This window comes from Pristiophorus japonicus, chromosome 8 (assembly GCF_044704955.1).
Source record: "Pristiophorus japonicus isolate sPriJap1 chromosome 8, sPriJap1.hap1, whole genome shotgun sequence".
NCBI lineage: Eukaryota > Metazoa > Chordata > Chondrichthyes > Pristiophoridae > Pristiophorus > Pristiophorus japonicus.
The window spans coordinates 1,325,248-1,346,171 of record NC_091984.1 but is presented as its reverse complement, the minus strand read 5'-3'; the positions used below and the strand labels follow the sequence as shown (position 1 = coordinate 1,346,171).

The 20,924-nt window shown below is 45.6% G+C and overlaps 1 protein-coding gene across 1 annotated transcript in view; it reads left to right on the top strand.

Moving 5' to 3' along the window:
• Positions 1-20,924, top strand: part of syde2 (synapse defective 1, Rho GTPase, homolog 2 (C. elegans)) — a 190,707-nt gene that overhangs the window by 77,121 nt on the left and 92,662 nt on the right. Inside the window, exon 4 of the mRNA XM_070886434.1 lies at positions 12,400-12,526. Coding sequence (XP_070742535.1) covers positions 12,400-12,526 — 127 coding nt within the window. The remainder of the gene's footprint in view (positions 1-12,399; positions 12,527-20,924) is intronic.

Genomic DNA, 20,924 nt, shown 5'->3' with positions numbered 1-20,924 from the left:
GTGAATTTGTGCATCATTCCTCTTCTCTTCCTGCACCTCCATCAGAATTTTTTGAGGATGTTTCCAGTAGAGTGGACAAGCGAGAACCAGTTAATGTGGTGTATTTGGACTTGCAGAAGGCTTTCGACAAGGTCCCACACAAGAGATTAATGTGCAAAGTTAAAGCACATGGGATTGGGGGTAGTGTGCTGACGTGGATTGAGAACTGGTTGGCAGACAGGAAGCAAAGAGTAGGAGTAAATGGGTACTTTTCAGAATGGCAGGCAGTGACTAGCGGGGTACCGCAAGGTTTTGTGATGGGGCCCCAGCAGTTTACATTGTACATTAATGATTTAGACGAGGGGATTAAATGTAGTATCTCCAAATTTTCGGTTGACACTAAGTTGGGTGGCAGTGTGAGCTGCGAGGAGGATGCTATGAGGCTGCAGAGTGACTTGGATAGGTTAGGTGAGTGGGCAAATGCATGGCAGGTGAAGTATAATGTGGATAAAAGTGAGGTTATCCACTTTGGTGGTAAAAACAGAGAGACAGACTATTATCTGAATGGTGACAGGGAGGTGCAACGAGACCTGGGTGTCATGGTACATCAGTCATTGAAGGTTGGCATGCAGGTACAGCAGGCAGTTAAGAAAGCAAATGGCATGTTGGCCTTCATAGCGAGGGGATTTGAGTGCAGGAGCAGGGAGGTGTTGCTACAGTTGTACAGGGCCTTGGTGAGGCCAGACCTGGAGTATTGTGTACAGTTTTTGTCTCCTAACTTGAGGAAGGACATTCTTGCTATTGAGGGCGTGCAACGAAGGTTCACCAGACTGATTACCGGGATGGCGGGACTGACATATCAAGAAAGACTGGATCAACTGGGCTTGTATTCACTGGAGTTCAGAAAAATGAGAGGGGATCTCATAGAAACGTTTAAAATTCTGACAGGTTTAGACAGGTTGGATGCAGGAAGAATGTTCCCAATGTTGGGGAAGTTCAGAACCAGGGTCACAGTCTAAGGATAAGGGGTAAGCCATTTAGGACCGAGATGAGGAGAAACTTCTTCACCCAGAGAGTGGTGAACCTGTGGAATTCTCTACCACAGAAAGTTGTTGAGGCCAATTCACTAAATATATTCAAAAAGGAGTTAGATGTAGTCTTTACTACTCGGGGAATCAAGGGGTATGGTGAGAAAGCAGGAATGGGGTACTGAAGTTGAATGTTCAGCCATGAACTCATTGAATGGCGGTGCAGGCTCGAAGGGCCGAATGGCCTACTCCTGCACCTATTTTCTATGTTTCTATGTTTCTATTACCACTCGACAAATCAAATTGACATGGGAATGAATGTTACTGTTAAAAGTCAATACTGCGTATCTGTAACAACAGTTACAAACAATTCATCCCTGCTATTTATTTAAATACTTTCTCATGGGGGAGTGGACTAAGGATTTATTTTCTCAACACTGAATTCACCTGGCATCTGAATCAATTTTCTGAATTTCTAACTACCATCTTCTACATAGTCATGATACAATTGTGTATGTCATTGTTGTACAGTGACCAAGCATGTATACATCTCCTGTTACTATGCTAAAATTATATAGCCGCCTCTGTCAAACCTGTGTCAAAATCTGACTTTATTGGTTCTCAGTCTAAAAATGGCCAAGTTTTAAGTTCTGCCATCGAACATCTCCTCCCCTCCCCCAACCCCCAATAAAATATGGGACAGAATTGAAAGAGAAAAAAAAGAAAAAGACTTGCATTTATATAGCACCTTTCATGACCAATGGACTTCCCAAAGTGCTTTACAGCCAATGACACTGGGGATAGCTCCCCTAGCTCCTCTATCTAAATAATGCCTTGGGATCTTTTACGTCCACCTGAGAGAGCAGATTTAACGTCTCATCCTAAAGACGGCACTTCCGACAGTGCAGCACTCCCTCAGTACAGCACTGGACTGTCAGCCTAGATTTTTGTGCTCAAGTCTCTGGAGTGGCACTAGACCCACAACCTTCCGACTCCGAGGCGAGGCTGCTACCAACTGGACACACCCCTTGAAAGATATCCTTTAGACTTAAAAAGATAGTTATCTTCCAACAGAGCAGTGCTGATTGTGAGAGTAGATAACCAAAGTGATCCCAAAAAATCTTGGTCAAGAATGGCAACAGTGGACTATAACTAAAGCTATGGTCATCAGCATAGGCAGTCCCTCTGAATCGAGGAAGACTTGCTTCCACTCCCAAAGTGAGTTCTCTTGTGGCTAAACAGTCCAATACGAGAGCCACATACGCTGTCACAGGTGGGACAGACATTTGTCGAGGGAAGGGGTGGATGGGGCTGGTTTGCCACGCGCTCCTTCCTTTGTCTGCACCTGACCTCTTCACGCTCTTTGCGTTGAGACTCGAAGAACTCAACGCCCTCCCGGATGCACTTTCTCCACCTCGGGCGGTCTTCGGCCAGGGTCTCCCAGGTGTCAGTGGTGATGTCGCACTTTACCAGGGAGGCTTTGAGGGTGTCCTTTTAATGCTTCCGCTGCCCACCTTTGGCTCGTTTACCATGAAGGAGCTCCGCATAAAGCATTTGCTTAGCGAGTCTCGTATCTGGCATGCGAACTACGTGGCCTGCCTAGCGAAGCTGATCGAGTGTGGTCAGTGCTTCAATACTGGGGATGTTAGCCTGGACGAGGACACTGATGTTGACGTGCCTGTCCTCCCAGGGGATTTGCAAGATCTTGTGGAGAAATCATTGGTGATATATCTACAGCGACTTGAGGTGCCTTCTATATATCGTCCATGCCTCAGATCCATACAAGAGGGCGGGTATTACTATAGCCCTGTAGACCATGAGCTTCGTGGTAGATTTGAGGACCTGGTCATTAAAACACTCTTTTCCTCAGATGGCCGAAGGCTGCACTAGCGCACTGGAGGCGATGTTGAATCTCCGCATCAATGTCTGCCTTTGTTGATAAGAGGCTCCCGAGATATGGGAAATGTTCCACGTTGTCAAGGGCCGCACCGTGAATCTTGATGATTGGAGCGCAGTGCTGTGCGGCGGGGAGGACCTTTGTCTTACGGATGTTAAGCGTAAGGCCCATGCTTTCATATGCCTCAGTGAATACATTAACTATATCCTGGAGTTCAGCCTCAGAATGTGCACGGACGCAGGCATCGTCCGTGTACTGTAGCTCAACGACAGAGGTTAGCGTGATCTTGGACCTGGCCTGGAGGCGGCGCAGGTTGAACAGCTTCCCACTGGTTCTGTAGTTTAGTTCCACTCCAATGGGGAGCTTGTTGATTTGTGAGGTGGAGCATGGCGGCGAGGAAGATTGAGAAGAAGGTTGGAGCGATGACGCAGCCCTGTTTGACCCCGGTCCAGACGTGAATGGGGTCTGTAATGGATCCGTTGGTGAGGATCACGGCCTGCATGTCGTCAGGAAGTAGGCGAAGGATGTTGATAAACTTTTAGGGCATCCGAAACGGAGGAGGACGCTCCATTGACCCTCACTGTTGACAGTGTCAAAGGCCTTTGTAAGATAAAGGCGGCCATATATAGGGGCTGACGCTGTTCCCTGCATTTTTCCTGCAGCTGTCGCGCTGCAAAGATCATGTCCGTTGTACCCCGTAGGGGATGAAATCCGCACTGTGATTCCGGGAGGAGCTCCTCGGCCACAGGGAGAAGACGATTGAGGAGAACTCTAGCGATAACTTTCCCAGTGGCTGATAGCAGGGAGATTGCCCTGTAGTTGCCGGAGTTGGACTGGTCCCCTTTTTAAAAAATGGTCACAATCACTGCATCGCTGAGATCCCCCGGCATGCTCTCCTCCCTCCAGATGAGAGAGATGAGGTCATGTATCCGCGCCAACCGTGCCTCTCCACCATACTTTAGCACCTCAGCAGGGATTCCATCCGCACCCGTAGCCTTGTTATTCTTGAGCTGTTTTATGGCTTTGCCTACCTCGTTGGGGTTTCACGGAGTTGGTGGCGGGTCGCATGCTGCGGGATGGAGTCGAGAACACTCAGTCAAAGGCAGAGTCTCGATTGAAGAGATCTTCAAAGTGCTCCTTCCATCGGACCCTGACAGCCTCGGTGTCCTTGATGAGTGTTTTCCCGTTCTTGGCCAGGAGTGGGGTGGGGCCTTGGGAGTTTGAACCGTAGGTGGCCTTGACTGCAATGAAGAATCCTCGCATATCATGGCTGTCGACCAGTAGTTGTATCTCCTGTGCTTTCTCCTGTTCTTAGGTCCCGGGTTTTTGTTGGACTTGAGCCTTGAGCCGTCTATAATGTTGTTTTACAGCTCCCGAGTTGGGTTGTTGCTTGAGGCTCAGGAATGCTTTGATCTATTAGTTCTTCGATGATCTGATCATTTTCATCAAACCAGTCCTGATGTTTTCTGGTTGAGTGACCAAGTGTCTCATCACAAGCACTAGTTATGGAGGCCTGGAGGGCAGACCAAGCGCTATTGGCATTCAGCATCTCAGGGTCATCAAGGCACACCAGATTGGCTGTGAGGCGCTAGCTGTATAGGGCTCTCTTAGCTGAGTGTCTCAGTGCCCCGGCATTGACTTTTTTGTGGCACTGCTTCTGCTGTCCCCTCTGCTTTGGGGCTATGTTAATGTTGATGATGGATCGGATTAGGCGGTGGTCCATCCAGCAGTCGTCAGCTCCTTTCATGGCGCGGGTGATGCGCACATCCTTGCGATCCCTGGCTCGGTCGATGACATAGTCAAGCAGGTGCCAGTGTTTGGAGCGAGGGTGTTGCCACGATGCCTTGTATTTGTCCCTCTGGCGGAACAGTGTGTTGGTGATGAGTTCATGTTCTGGACATTTTGTCAGGAGTAGGGTACCGCTGGAGTTGGTTATCCCTACCCCCTCTCTGCCAATCACGACTCCCCAGAAGGTTGTGTCTTTGCCGACCCTGGCATTAAAGTCACCTAGGAGGATCAATTTGTCGTCTGTGGGGACGCGGGACAAGGATGTCTTGAGGTTGAAATAAAAACCCTCTTTAGCCTCATCCGTTGCATCGAGTGTAGGGGCGTACGCACTGATGACTGTGGCGCATTGGTTCTGGCTTAGGGTGAGACGACGGATCGTGAGGCGTTCGTAAACCCCGCAGCAGGAGTCTTTGAGACGGTTGACAAGCTCATTCTTGACGGCAAAGCCGACTCCATGAAGGCAGCGTTCTTCCTCTGGTTTTCCTTTCCAGAAAAAAATATAACCTCCACCATGTTCCTTCAACTGGCCTTCCCCTGCCCTCCGGGTCTCGCTGAGGGCAGTGATGTCAATGTCAAAACGTCTGAGTTCCCGGGCAACTATGGCGGTGCGGCGTTCCCGCCTGTTGCTGTTGGGATTGTCCACGAGGGTCCTGATGTTCCACGTCCCGAACTTCATACTGACAAAGTGGAAGATGCCTGGGCGTGAGTTCTTTTAACGTGGGGTGGCCGCTGCACCCCGGAAACCACACAGGTTTAGCTGAACAAGGTCTTGGTCCAGTGGCAAGGGGGTCCAAGACAACTGGAGACCAGGCACAGCTCTATAAGCCTAATTGCCTACGGCGAAGTGTTAGCTGCAAGCTCGGCGCCGAGTAGCGCCATTGGTGGTAGCAATGTATATGTGCCATGAAAGGATGTTGAAAATTAAACTCTAGCAGCCTGAATGCCATAACTCACCAAGGCACCTGAATTTAACTAGGAGCTACAAGAACTAATAGGATAATTAGAATAACCAAACATTATTGATGGCTCTAGAAATAAAATTCCATTTTTTTCCCTCCGGATATGAACGTCGCTGGCAAGGCCTGTATTTTTGCATAGAATTTACAGCACAGAAACAGGCCATTCAGCCCAACTGGCCTATGCCAGTGTTTATGCTCCACGCGAGCCTCCTCCCATCCTGCTTCATCTAACCGTATCAACACATCCTTCTATTCCTTTATCCCTCACGTATTTATCTAGCTTCTCCTTAAATGCCTCAACTACTCCCGTGGTTAGCAAGTTCCACATTTATTGCCCGTTCCTTGTTGCGATATGAAGGGGAGGTGGACCTTTTTGAACTGCTAGTAACAGTTTGCTACAGCTGAATGGCTTGCTCAGCTACTTCAGACAGCAATTAGAGTGAAGCACGTTAGTGAATGTCTGGAGTCACATAGAGGACAATGCGCCAGATTTCCTTTCCTAAAGTATATTAGTGAACCAGTCGGGTTTTTCCAACAATCCGACAGCTTCATGGTCACTTTTACTGAAACCAGCTTTTTATTTCTAGACTTAAAAAATAACGGAATTCAAATTCTCAAATTGCCATGGTGGGATTTGAACTGGCATTCTCTGGATTTAGTGTAAATCTCAGGCTCGCCACACTGCCACCACACACCTGTGGACAAGAGAGTAGCCTAAAAAAAAATAAACTGGACCATACCTGCTATAGGTGTAACAGATTGAGGGCTGTTGCTTTGGTATCTTCACACTCTTCCTTTGGAGAATAATATAAGGTAGTGGAAGGATTTACAGTCTGATTAGCAGTCTGACAGGCTGTTAACGCTCCCATGCCGTAACCATTATTGTATCAACCCATTACGATCGTTGGTCCTATAGGACGGAAGGTTTTTATGGAGTCCTGCACCGATTTATAAGAGGACCGGGGGGCCAACTAGTTCTACCAGATGCAAGTATCGTCAGGGCCAGAGCTCCTTTTCAAGGGCTATACCAAAGCCATCGATGTTGGACCCCTGTGCAACATTTATGCCATCACCCATTTCATAAAATTAAACAGCAAAATATATTTCAAACACAAGTTAATTCTCCAAGTTTAATAATTTGGAACAAGAAAACATTCGAGAAGATATATATGCTTCTGAGCCATTGGCATCCACACCACCTCCTCTAATAGCAGGGTGAAAAATCCAGAGAATGTGTCTACTGCACGACATGGACTTGCCCTTCTGGAAACAAGCAGTAATTTTGTGGAATGTTGAGTTGCTGCTCGCCAGTTGTGGTGCAACTTAAGTCAAACAGTGTATGGCTTGTTAATTGTGTCTGTAGAAAATGATGTCCTTCCGAAAATAACCAATTTAGAACATTGCATTGTACTCTGAGAATGACAAGCCTTATGATCAGGGTCACCGTGACCTTTTATGACAATTGGCAAGCAAAGCTCTGGAGAGGTGCTTGGTTGTACAGGATCCAAGTAGCGTAGAGAAGAGAACTTTTGGATGACCCCCTGAATTCCTGTGCTATTTCTTTCCCTCATTCTTGATTTTAGTGGAGGACTTGGCCAACTGCCATCTTAGAGAACTGTTAATTTATTGCTTGATCCTCCTGTAAAAGGATCGGGGAAGAGTATTTAAAGGTGTGCTCTCCTTATTTCCAGGTACAGAATCGATGGAGCTTACAGTAGTTGATGTGGTCATGAATTCCTTTTATGTGATCTAGACAAAGTAGACAAATAATGGTGATGGACGTAGCAACAGGGATACAATTCAAGGCCATACTTTACAGGAAAGTTAGTCTGGCATTCTGCATGCTGTTGCATAGCAGTTGAGTTGACAACCATGACTTTTTAAGCATCAAGATTCATTCTAAATAAGTTTAAGACACTTTGCAGCTTAAATGGCTACAGTTGAAAGAGACAACAAGGAATTGATTCATGTAAATTAAATTTCAGTTATATGGGTGAAAAGATCATATTCTTGTCCTGGAAAAACTGCCTTTTTAAATTGGCACACCCTATTTTCTGTTTCATTGAGAGAATTTAAACATTTCATTTAGAACAACATTGGAAGCTCAGTACAAGTTTGTTCTGCAAATTGTTGGCACACACAATTGTCAGTATTTACACTTTAGTTCCTATCTTCCTTGTTCGCCGTACTGTCCTTAGCCGCTTTCATTCAATGCTTATTGAGTCTTTACACTTGCCCTATTTTCTTGCACAGTGGGAGGTGGATAATTATATAATCAGAATCCTGCCCTGCTCTCAGCAACAGTAATGCTAACCCTTAGGCTGCCAACGGGTCTGTTATTCTTTGGTTTCTGCCCTCAACGGCATTGGCTGAGATCAGCAAACTTAACCCAAATTGGAAATTAAACCTTCCTGGTTTGTATAGCTCACCTGGTTACTGAAGAGGTATGCTGAGCTATTGGAAGCCAGAAATAGAAGGATTACTGGGCCAGTTTTTAATGTTTTCAGTTTTTACTGAAGTATTAGCTTTTCAGCATTGCTGAAATAAACACTAACTTTATAGAAATAAAACTATCTGGAGAAGATTTATTATTGCAGTATCAATAATTGCACTTACATAGTACGTTAGCAAGTCTAAGGGCTAGGTTTTCGACATTTCTGTTTTCGGGGCGGGAAAGTTAGCGGCCGGGAATAGTTTGCGCCTCAGTAGTTAAGTTTGGGCATCTGAGCCCTGCGTCAGAGGGCGCAGCACTAAGGGAGGCATTATACCTCTCATGGCGCAAGGATTGGAAACTCAATTTAAAGAGCTGGGCCGTGAGTGCTCCAAGAGAAGCGGGGGGGGGGGGATGCGGGGCGGGAATCTAAAAAAATCGCACAAAAAATTAAAACATAAAACACTCGCACTGACTTTTGTTGTACTTTACCTTCCTCGCCACTGCCGACATGGCTGGACTGCTCTGATTTCCAGGCAGTCATTGCGGGCGCACTTCCGAGCGAACGGGTCGGGCAGGAGCTCACATTCGGCCGGTGTAACAACCAGGAGCGTTGCACACCCGGCGCAGCTCTTCCCGGCGATGCTGCTCAGCGCCGCCGCAAAATCCGAACTGAGGATTGCCGCGGGGCGCTGGAGACCTCACGCCGCTCCGGGACGAAACCCAGAGCGCAAAGGGCTGGAAAATCCAGTCCAAAGTCTCAAAGCACTTCATGCAATGAATTACTTTTGGAGCACACTGACTTATATAGGCAAATGAGGCAATAATTCCGTGCCAGCAACAGCCCATAAATGGCAATGAGATAATTGACAAGTCCATCTTTTTTTAAAATCCTAAACTACAACATTAAATTCGATTCACTTTTAAATAAAAATTACTTCACACTGTTTTCTTTCCTCTATTTTCTCTCCTACTTTTATTTTATCTTTTTAATATAATTTTCACTGCTTTAGTTCTTTTTTCCCTCCATTTAAAATAAAAGGAGCTGCACATTCAGCTTCTAGATGAGCTCACAGGCAACGTGCGGTATAATGGAGCTGCTCAAGGGGCCTCTCCCTATAATTGACGTCATTGGCGTGACTAAGAAATGTGACCTGAAGTCTTGTGGCAGTAAATTTGAAGTTTTTCATAGAATATATATGTACAATTTTTTTCATGGATATTGTGGAGTACCTTGAATGGAAAGTACTCCCACACTCTTTCTTTTTCCTTTTAAACCTATACTGAGGAAGGATATGGATCTCTGAAATACAAACAGAAAATGCTGGAAATACTCAGCAGGTCAGGCAGCATCCGTGGAGAGAGAAACAGGGTTAACGTTTCAGGTCAATGGCTTGAATTCTGACGAAAGGCCATCGACCTGAAACGTTAACTCTGTTTCTCTCCCCACAGATGCTGCCTTACCCGCTGATTATCTCCAGCATTTTCTGTTTTTATTTCAGACTTCCAGCTTCCACAGTATTTTGCTTTTGTGCTTATAGATCTGGGGTTGGTTTTCGAAATGGATATACAGGTACAGGTATAATCACCTGGTTAGATTACACACTAGGGATTCTTTTGCGAATGTCACTCTTGTTTCCTTTTAAGAAATTTTAAGAGAGTTATAAAAATGTAGCAAAACTCATGGATAATTCATCCTCAACTAAGAACACATCGGGCCGGAAATTCTGGCCTTGCCGAAGTGCGCACGGACCCGGTGAGGCCTCACAAAAGCTGGCTTTCGGGGCGAGAACCGGCGTTTCCGATCTGTCAAGATTTCTCCAGACAGATCTCCACATCCCCAGGAGAAGGCCATCACGCAGGAGAGATTGGGCTATTTGCCCAACTCGTGCCCAGCGAATGTCCTTCAAACTTTTACACCTAGTAAAAGCAGGCGCATAGCTTACTGTTACCAGCACAAGAGTTTTAAAACATACAAAAAATAAATTTAACATTCATTTTTATATTAAATGCCCTGTCCATTAAGGTACGTTTATTTTAACACTTTTAAAACATGTTTCAAAAAAATCCAAAAAATAATTTTTTTCTAAAACATTTGATTGCAGTTAATTTTAAATATGTGAGGTGTTTTTATTTATTGTGCTGTATTTCGGTGTTTTCATTTTTTTTTCTCATTAATAGTAATAGGAACTCACACAAACGGAGTTTCCATTTTTATCAATGAGAATGCTACATAGTGATTGGTGGCCCAGGCCCACGTGACTCCAGCTTGTACGATACGTACGTACCTAACAGGCATCTCTCCATGCACTGCACAGCGAATCTAGGCCTCTGACCGGAACCGTAGGTTGCTCCCGGACCACTAGGTAATTTTATAGATTTTTTTCAGGTCGGAGGCATTTGTACAAAGGAAGCCTCCGTCCGCAAATTTGCTCCCCATCATCTTTAGAGCATAAATATGGAGTGAGTGAAGATAGTTTAGCCCATGTAGCTTATTCTTTCAACTAGGTCTTGTTTCAGGGCCTAATCTGACTCTTTAGTTTTTTCCTGCTGCTGAAAACTTGTCAAGATAATGACTAATGCTCCTATTGACGGGAATGTTGGATGTTTGCCATTTGCAACAGTTCTGAAAGATAGTGTATCTCTATAGAAATAAAGCTTTTCCCCTTCTCTCATCTCTGAACCCTGCAGGTGCATGAATTCATAACTTGATCTATACTTTTGTAATGCATGCCCAATGCATTTTTGCCCTTTATTAAAATTCACCTTGAATATGCTTTGTTCATAAAGTATCGCAGTCTTGTACAGTTTACTTGACAACAGATCTGTTTTTTTTGCTTTTTCCTCTTTTTGTTTGGAGGTATTTCTTTTTTGATTCGGTACATGCATTCCATTCTACTCTGGCTGCTCGTGAAGTTTGAGGTGTGTGTTGGTCTCCACTCTGAAACAATACTGAAACGTCCTGTTAAACAAAAGTTTGAACCTGGCTGTAAGATTACAGTCTGTGAAATTCCTTCCCAAAACCTATGTCATGCCGCAGTAAAAGTCCCAATGGATACCATCTGTTGGTTGGTATCTTTGCTAAACTGGCAGCTTTGGTAGCTGCAATGTCGGGAGGAAAAGGAATTAATATTCCAAGATCTTTTAAAAAAATTGCAGCATTAGCTTAAAATTCATTCCTGTATTGAACTGTACAGTCACCTAAGAACTCACTTTTAGCGTGGAAGCAAGTCTTCCTCGATTTCGAGGGACTGCCTATGGTGATGAATTCATTTGCAATCTTGCTAGTTTCAAATATATATGTGGTTTGGATTGGACCTATTGTGGTGTTCAAATCCTTTAGTTTATAGTTTAAGACAAAGCTTTTGGTACAAATAATTTCCATGTGAAATGTTTTATTGAATAATGCATTGAAATGCCATCTTTAATATGAGTTAACTATTAAGTGAGTACTCCAAATGCTGGGACAGTAATAGAGACATTCCATTTGGCCTCCGAATTCTGTGCTTGAGAAGGGAAGAACCACTCTGGATTGCTGCTCCTGATCAATACCCAGTAACCACTGCTGAAAGCTGCTTGTTTGTGGACAGGGACAGGGTGTAAGGCCTGTTTGGTGGAGATGTCTCCTGAGGTTGACCTTCACCATCTTGTCTTGCACATGACTGCTGTTCATTTGAGCAAATTACTGGGGGGAAGCTGCCGTCCATTAACTGTAACCCTACATAAATCAGTGCCTTGTGAGAGAGAGAGGGGAGAAAACTAAAAGACAGAAAAAAGTAAGTTAGAAAAATGAAGTTTAAGATGCATTTACAGCTTTTGGAAAAGCTGTATCTAGGATATTGCTTTGGTGGTATTCTTCCCAGTTTCGTGATTTATGGTGCACTTCCACTGGAGAAGATCGGGTTGCTTGCAAGAATATCGTAATCTAGACATATATAGGTGAAGAGATATGAATACTGACCAATGATTTTATGACCTTTTCACAATAATTTTGTTGGGAACTTTTCCGTTGCTTTACCCTACTTAATCCCTCCTTTTCCCTTCTTTCTCCCTTCAAAAAAACACAATAATAGTAATGAATGGAGTTTAGTTTACATGAATTTTGAAGTCCTGCCATCACTTTACTGGTCTAACAGAAGTATTTGTACAAAAGCAAAATCTTTTCACAATAATTTTGTTGGGAGAAAACTAAAAGACAGAGAAAAAGGAAGTTAGAAAAGTGAAGTTTAATATGCATTTACAGCTTCTGTAATTCAGTTTGTGCTTTGAAAAGAATCTGTAGTGGATGTAGTTTACTATCCTGTGACTTTTGTTTAGGTTGTGGGCCTTTACCGTCTTTGTGGTTCTGCTGCGGTTAAGAAGGAGCTTCGAGAAGCTTTTGAGCGTGACAGCAAGGCTGTTGGCTTATCTGAAAATCTATATCCGGATATCAATGTCATTACAGGTAAATGTGGGGCAGGTTGTGTGCTTTTATATGATTTGAATAATGTCAATATTCAGCTGATTTACAGGGGCTTAGTGCAAAAAATGAGAACCTCTTGAAATTCCTAAACCATGGCTCGATGCCACATACCTTGGGCTCAATTTTCCCCAATGCCGTTTTTTGGCATATTGCCAGAGTTACGCCCCTTTTTTTTTGGCCCCGACTATTCCAAAAAATAACAAGCAAGTTTCCCCATTCTATTTTTTGAAATTGGCGTCGCGCAGCCTGTCCTTTAGCTTCGGGGGGTGGAGCCTAATGTTTGACCGAAAAAACGATGACCCTCCTTCTGCGCATGCGCAAAAAAAAGGACTTTTTTGATGTGATTGCTATTGGTGCGCATGCCCAGTGCAGCTCCCGGTCTGCATTCGGCCATTTTTAAAGAGCCAGTTGTGTGTGCGAACTTTTAATTCTCATTGGAAAAATTGGAGCTGCAATGCAATTTGCAACGCAGCTCAAGGACCAAGAATTTCTTACAGGATGAAGTGGAGGCACTGGTTACTGTAATTGAGGCCAGGTAGCACGAGCTGGACACCAGCAGAGGTGTCACAAAAGTTTCACCATAAGAAATGAAGAAACGCTGGAACCAACTTGCAGAAGATTACTGTGCAATGGTGACCATCCCGAGGTCTGGAGGCCAGTGCAAAAAGAAGTGGCAGGATCTTGGTCAAGTAGTTAGTGTAAGTAATATTTTCATTTATTCAATCGAATTGCAATTGTAAATGTGACCAGCTGTCCCACCAAGCAGAAAGACACCCTCTCTCAAAAAAAAATTATATTTTCATCTTTGCAGAGGAAGGTGGCACACAACAAAAGGGAAAGAACTCGAACAGGAGGAGGCCCGGCAAATCTGCAGCCACTGACACCCTTGGAAGAGAGGGTCGCTGCTTTGATGGGTCCTCCCTGGAGAAAAGCAATCACTATTGCACAAGCTGGGCCCACACTCGAGGGAGAGGGTAAGTCCTGCAAATTCCACAGTCTGGCTTTGCTAAAATGTTAAGTACTGCGCGGGCTAGCCATGCTTCGGTTCATGGGGATGTCTCTTGTCAGCTACGCTTCGGTTGATGCAATGTGCTATCATTCATCGTGGTCCTTCAAATCAGCCTGCTGCCTGCGCTGTGTGAGCCTACTCATGCCACCCTGCCCCCTCCTGTGCTGCTAACCATTTGTCTGTTCTGTTATATTTTGCAGAACTTAAGGTCAACCCTGACTAGGCTGAAGCCAGTGCTGAAGAAGATTCAGACACAAACGAGCCTGAAGAGGAGAAAGTCTTACAATCCCACCTTCCAGACCAAGAGCATGGCGAGGAGGGGCAGGGGGAGGTGAAGAATGAAGCCCCCACTGTTGTACTCACTTTGGAGGAGGTGCAAGTGTAGCCCATGAGGTGCCAGGCCCATTCCTGAGTGGCACGAGTGCTGGGAGATTTCATGGTTTCTCACAGTCTGATGCTGCGATTCCAGTGGGGTGCAGCGAGGCACACCCAACGAGGCTGCGGGTCACACTGAGATGCAGCGAGGCACACCCCGGGCCCCACCGTCCGAGGCTGCAGGTCCCAGTGCGATGCAAAGAGGCACACCCAGGGCCCCACCATCCGAGGCTGCGGGTCCCAATGGGATGCAGCAAGCCACACCCAAGGCCCCACCGTCCGAGGCTACGGGTCCCAATGGGATGCAGCGAGGCACACCCAGGGCCCCACCATCCGAGGCTGCAGGTCCCAGTGGGATGCAGCAAGCCACACCCAGGGTGAGGAGGGGAAGGCGAGCTCGACAGCGCTCTCCTGAGGTGCAGGATCTAACAGATGTGGTTCAGATGATGGCAATGAGTGCGGAGAGCATTGACCTTACACGATCACTGCTGGACACCATCGATGGGGTGGGTGATGAGGTATCGGGACTGTCAGTAGAAGTAACAATTCGCTCATTAGAAGTGGGAACACTGTCTGGGCACATGAGGGAGGGAATGTCGCAGGTAGCTGATACGCTGTCGGCGAAATAAGGGAGGGAATGTTGCAGGTAGTTGAGACACTGTCAGGGCACATGAGGGAGGGAATGTCAGAGTTAGCTGCTGCAATAAGGGAACATACCCAGACCCTGTGCCCATTGACGGAAACAACTGCCACTCCCACTCCAATTCCCAGACCAGCCTCTGAAGGAGCCCAAGCCGGGCCTTCCACATTACCGCCTGCCCCCCCCCCCCCCATCAAGAGGTGCGCATTACCCGAGATGTTCGAAAGAATAAGCTTGGACCATCATGAGGCAGCAGCAGCTGGTAGTAGAAGGCCCACCTGAGGTGAGAGTGGCTGATGCTGGTGATGAGGAGGAAGTTGCAGAGGAGAGGAGGGGGACGACGAAGAAGCCATGCAACTACCTGAACCCGTAGCACCACGGTGGAGGAGGGTGGGCCATCGTGCCCCTTTAACGATTGCTCTAGCCTTGCAATCGAGATGTTCGAAAGAATAAGCTTGGACCAACCCGAGAAACGCTGCGCTACTGTCTGCGGGCAGGGATGGAGTCAACAAGACCAAGCGCAGCGGACGGTCTTAGAATAAGGTGGAGGAGAGATGGGTGCAGCCTTTCTTTGCTGCTGTTGTTGTTATTGTCGTTACTGTTGCAACTGTTTCAAATTTAAAGTTTTTTGTAAGTTATGTAAATTTACAAGTTTAAAAGTTTTTACACGATCTTAAGAGTTTCTAAGTGATCTGAAAGTTTCTAAATGATAAAGTTTGTAAGTGATCTTAACTGAAAACTTTAAAGTTTGATACAAGAATATTTTTATTAAAGTTAAGTACAAACAAATGTTAAACTTTTGAATAAAATATATTTAAAATTATAACTGAATCATTTCCATTATTTATTCCGTTAACACAACATAACATTACGGAACAGGTCCAAACAGTAAACATGGTCCATTTGGAATAGTTGTTGCTGAGCCTTCAGGCAGCAAAGCGTTCACAGATGAGCTGCTGGCGCAAGGCTCGAGCAATCGTTAAAGGGGCCACTCTCACCTCAGGTGGATCTTCTACTACCAGATGCTCTTGCCTCATGATGGCTAAGTTATGCAAATTGCAGCACACAATAGTGAACTGACCGACAATCTCAGGGGAGTATTGCAAGTAGCCTCTGGAATGGTCCGCTGTTTCAAGATGCCAATGGTCCTCTCTGTTATGCTGCGTGTTGCAATGTGCAACATGTTGTATTACCGGTCAGCTTCCGTCCGGGTTACGCATAGGGGCGTCGTGAGCCAGGTGGCGAGGCAGTAACTTTTGTCTCCCAGCAGCCAGCTCTGCCCTTCTGGCTGTTGCCGAAACGTGGAGGATATAGCGCTCTCTCGTAGGATGAACGCATCATGGGTGCTCCCAGGGTATCTCGCATCAACTGACATGCAAACTCGGAGTGGAAGCCTTTTCTGTTCCTGTACATCTCGGAACCTCCAAAGGTGCTCACAAGGCGATGTGGGTACAATGAATGCTGCCCTCTACCTTGAGGAAGCCAGCAATCCTGGAAAAGCCCACAACCCTTTCACGCATTGCCTGGTCGGTCATGGGGATCTTTATGTCGTCATTTCTCTGGGCATATAGTGCAGCAGTCATCTGTCAAATGCAGACATGTGTTGCCTGTCGAGAAATGCCGCACACATCCCCAGTTGTGGCCTGGAATGATACAGATGCATAGAATGGAAGTGCAGCTGTAACCTTTACTTCAACTGACAAAGCAGTCCTCCTGACGCTTTTAGGTTGCAGATCTGCTTTTACTAACTCTCAGATCTCAGTTCCAACTTCTTTGTGGAAACGCAGCCTTCTCACACAGTCCGCATCACACAGGTGTGGATATGAATGCCTGTCTCGATATACCCGACGTGGGTAAGGCCTCCTGCCCATCATCCTATGTGCTCTGAGGTTCCTCATGCGATGACGTCCAATCAATCGTTTCCTCTGTAGAACCATCGTGCAGAAGGCTTGCACGGGATATGGCATTGTCAGTATTGTCCTGTAAGGGAGTAAAAAGTATACTTAAAACTAAAATAAGGGTATGGCATGAAATCAGGCTAAAGGGCGCAGCTCGTACTTGGGTGCTTATCTTTAAAAACAGCAGACCAAGCTGGAAAAGCCAGAGCAAGGTTAAAACTGTAGAACAACACATTCCAATTGACTGAGGTCGGCTCCACATGCTATGGGGAGATGGAGATGCTGCAAAACCATTCAGCAGCCAGTCTGATAAGGGTTAACGAATCAGTGTAGCTCCGCTGATTAGTTGTAGGCCAACCGCTGGTCGTAGATGATTGTGCACGAGGACATCTCGCCTTAGAAACTGTATAACTGTGTGAAACCATCACTTCTTAGGCAACGAAGACTGTGATGCTTCCCCTGCATATGCTTGAATAAAGATCGTAAAAGTGAATCCAAGGTTTCGTCTGTTTGATTCCGTGTGCGTTATAAAGGCTGGTGTCGATTCCTTATTTCAGGGAGTCCACCTTGAAGAAGAGAAGTCTTCTTCTTACCCCAGCATGCCCCCATAATTAAATTGTACCTTTGCAAGAAGCTCAAAACAGCAGGATAAGGAGCTAATGCTTCTTCTCTCTCATAAGAACATAAGAATTAGGAACAGGAGTAGGCCATCTAGCCCCTCGAGCCTGCTCCGCCTTTCAAAAAGATCATGGCTGATCTGGCCGTGGACTCAGCTCCACTTACCTGCCCTCTCCCTGTAACCCTTAATTCCCTTATTGGTTAAAAATCTATCTGTCTGTGATTTGAATACATTCAATGAGCTAGCCTCAACTGCTTCCTTGGGCAGAGAATTCCACAGATTCACAACCCTCTGGGAGAAGAAATTCCTTCTCAACTCGGTTTTAAATTGGCTCCCCCGTATTTTGAGGCTGTGCCCCCTAGTTCTAGTCTCCCCGACCAGTGGAAACAACCTCTCTGCCTCTATCTTGTCTATCCCTTTCATTATTTTAAATGTTTCTATAAGATCACCCCTCATCCTTCTGAACTCCAACGAGTAAAGACCCAGTCTACTCAATCTATCATCATAAGGTAACCCCCTCATCTCCCCAAGGTCGATGCCCTAGTATGGACCACACCCAGGTGCGCAATAGGCTTGCTTAGAACAGGAAGCTCGGCATTCAATGAGGACATTTGGGGCAACAAAATTAAAGCAATTCTTTAATTTTAGATTTTGTTCAAAGTACCAGCCCACCACCGACCGAGCTCAAGGGCTGCCGGCAGAATCGCTCCCTCGCCCGGACACGGGCTCGGCAAACATCCCCCCTCCCCCCACTGCCCCCTTCCCCCTGGACTTCTTTTGATACTGTTGCATGATGTAAGGCTTCTCATGCCTTCAGTTCAGTTTCCACCCCCCACCCCCCCGGGACTTCTTTTGAAGCCGAGCCCCGAGCTCCTGCGTCCAGGCGAGGGACCGATTCTGCCGGCTGACGTTCCGACCCTCGAGCCCGGTGAAGAGACACTTTGTGGTGGCGTGGCACTTTGGAAAAAAGCCAAAATTAAAGAATTGCATTAGACTTCCATTTTCTCCATTTTAAGTTTGAAAAATTAAGCTTCATGATGCATATTTAATGTGTTCCTGACTCCCTCCAAAACTTTGCATAAAAACGATGGCGTCTTTCTACACCGATTTTTTTAATGTACGCTGGTTATTCTTAAGTGCCCAGAAGGTTTTTCGGGAGTGGTCACATACGCCATCCTAGGAGAAATGTAAGTTGGCCAAACTTGTGCAGATATCAGGATACGCCCCTATGACGCAAAAAAAACTAACTTAAAAAAATCGTGACTAACTGAGTTGCTCTGGGGCACAAACTTTGGGGAAACTGGGATATTTTAATTTAGGCCAAAAAGAGCGACGCACGCCAAAATAATGGAGAAAATTGAGCCCATTGTGTTTGTTATAATTGCTGCATTATTACTTGTCTGGTAATAGAACTCAATGTGATTTAAGCATTCTGTTACTCATTAAGTTATATAAATGATATCTGAATGTTTTCTTGATTTTAGCATTCCTCTGATAAAATGAATATTTAATTCTGGGTGGAAAAATCTATCAAACATTTCCCAAATGTAGGTATTTGTTTGTATCAAAGCTCCTTAATACAGCTATTTATAAAAACAATACTGGGGAAAGCAAGTACACGAACACAAGTTTACATTTCAAGCCTTTTTCAAGGGAGCAATGCATTTTACTATCAACAACAGAAGATTATAGTGATCTAAGGGGCTCAAATATTTGTTTTTATTAATCCCTAGTAGTGGACTAAATACTTGGTGCCTATGAGTTTTCATCAGTTTACAGATGAAAAGAAAAATGTATATAAAATGTAGATTCAATGAAAATAAATCTTTAGTATACTATTTCAGCTACATGTTAGAACGGTATTGGCACGGGCTTATTCGACTGATACTATTGTACTCGAGGTAAACTTCCAATTAAGCCAGTATGCTTTTGTGTTCTCCTCTATATGTGTGTGATAACTGATCATTCATCACTTTCAAGTTAGTCCCCACGACCAGTGACAGATCTGTAATCACCAATGTTACCTGTTCTAAAGCTCAATGCTCTCACCAGGCGCATTTCATGTTTGGATAGACAGAGCTGGATTTTTGGTTCTGTTCATTTCGGGGTGGTAAATGGGCGTTACACACCTGCCTTAGGGCGCTAGGCCGACTGAGTAACTGAAAATCCCGAGCTGAACAGATGGCCTCGGAGCGAAGTAAGAGAGGCCTTGGGGGGAGGTGGAGGGAGGAAAGACCCTGAAAAAAAACACCCAAAATATTCTCAATAAATAACTCACATCATCACCACATAAATCGCAAATAAAACCCAATCACACTTACCCGAGGTCGATGTTACTTACCTCAGAGCAGGCACTACAGCTCATACCGCCAGCTTTCACAGGCGTTCCCAGCAGAGGCCGCTATATGGAGCAGCCAAAAATCAAGCCGGTGTTGCAATCGGGGACGTTGCACACCGGCTCGCCTCTTCTGGGCGGTAATGTTCTGCGCCCCCTCGAAACTGGCACTGAAAGTCCCGGCGGGGCACTGGGAGCTTGCTTACTGCCATCATTGCCGCCCCTGTGGGGCACTAATGGTCCAAACATCCTGCCCAGAATGTGGCTGGATTTTCGGCTTTGCTCATTTCGGGGCGGTGGGGCGGTAAAGTTTGCGCTCGGGAACAGTTTGTGCTTCAGTCAGCAAAATTGGGCAGCTTGGCCCGGATTGTGGGGTGGAGCGCTAAGGGCAGCAATGCACAGCTCTCCTAGGTGGCTAGGCCGGTTGAACATGCGAAAATCCCCAGCTAAAGAGTCGGCCTCGGACTGCTCTGAGGTCTGGGGAGAAAAAAACCTACCAAAAACATTCCCAATAAATAACTCACACCACCACAATATAAATCGCAGAAAAATAAAATAAAAACCAATCACACTTACCGGAGGTCGACATTACTTACCTCACTGCAGCCGCTACAGCTTGGACTGCACACTTGGTCCCAGCATAGCGCCGCTCTACAGAGCACTACGGATCGGGCGGGTGCCAAAAATCGAGCCAGTGACGCAACCACAGGCGTTGCACACCGGCTTGGCTCTTCCAGGCGGTAATGCTCTGCACCGCTCAGAAACCGGCCCTGAAAATCCCAGCGGGGCGCTGGAGACTGGCCACCTGCCTGGACGAGCTTATTGCTGCCCCTCCGGGGCAAAAACCAAAGTAACAACAAGCGGAAAATCCAGCTTCCGATGTTAGTGACCTTAAATTTGCTTCATTTTTGGGACGCTTTTGTTTTTATTATTCATTATCCTTGGCATGCAAAAGTTAAAATTACTGTACCAACAGGCAAAATGAGGGATGCCTGTTGCTTTATGCCTTTTTAAAAAATAAAGTTCAGGTCCTTGTGAGCCTCCTGTTTCTGCATATATAAACATGCACAGTAATGTTCCCACATGATCAGCTGCGTTACCTCTATCCATTACATTTCAGCTAGTGCAGTTAGTGAGGAGCCTTTGGGACAGAACTATCTTTGTATTTTGGACATTTTTTCTTTGTTTAGTTAGCTATTTTATCAGATTTATGCTTCAGAATCACCAACACAAAGAGAGCCTTTCCTTTAGGTTAATCCCATGATCTGTGCATTCTTTCAGAACATGACTTTATAAAGGAGAACCGGTTACGGAGTTGAAGCAAAATTTCCCTTTGTGTTTGCCAACAAGGACCATGTCAGTTTGGACCACATTATCTTTATACAAGTACTTCCACAAAGAAGAACTAGTTAAGAATCGTTGAGAAGGAGAGATATCTGGTTCAATGCTTTAGCCAGAATGCAACTCAGCCGTTTCAAAGTTGCTATAGCTATGAACAACATTG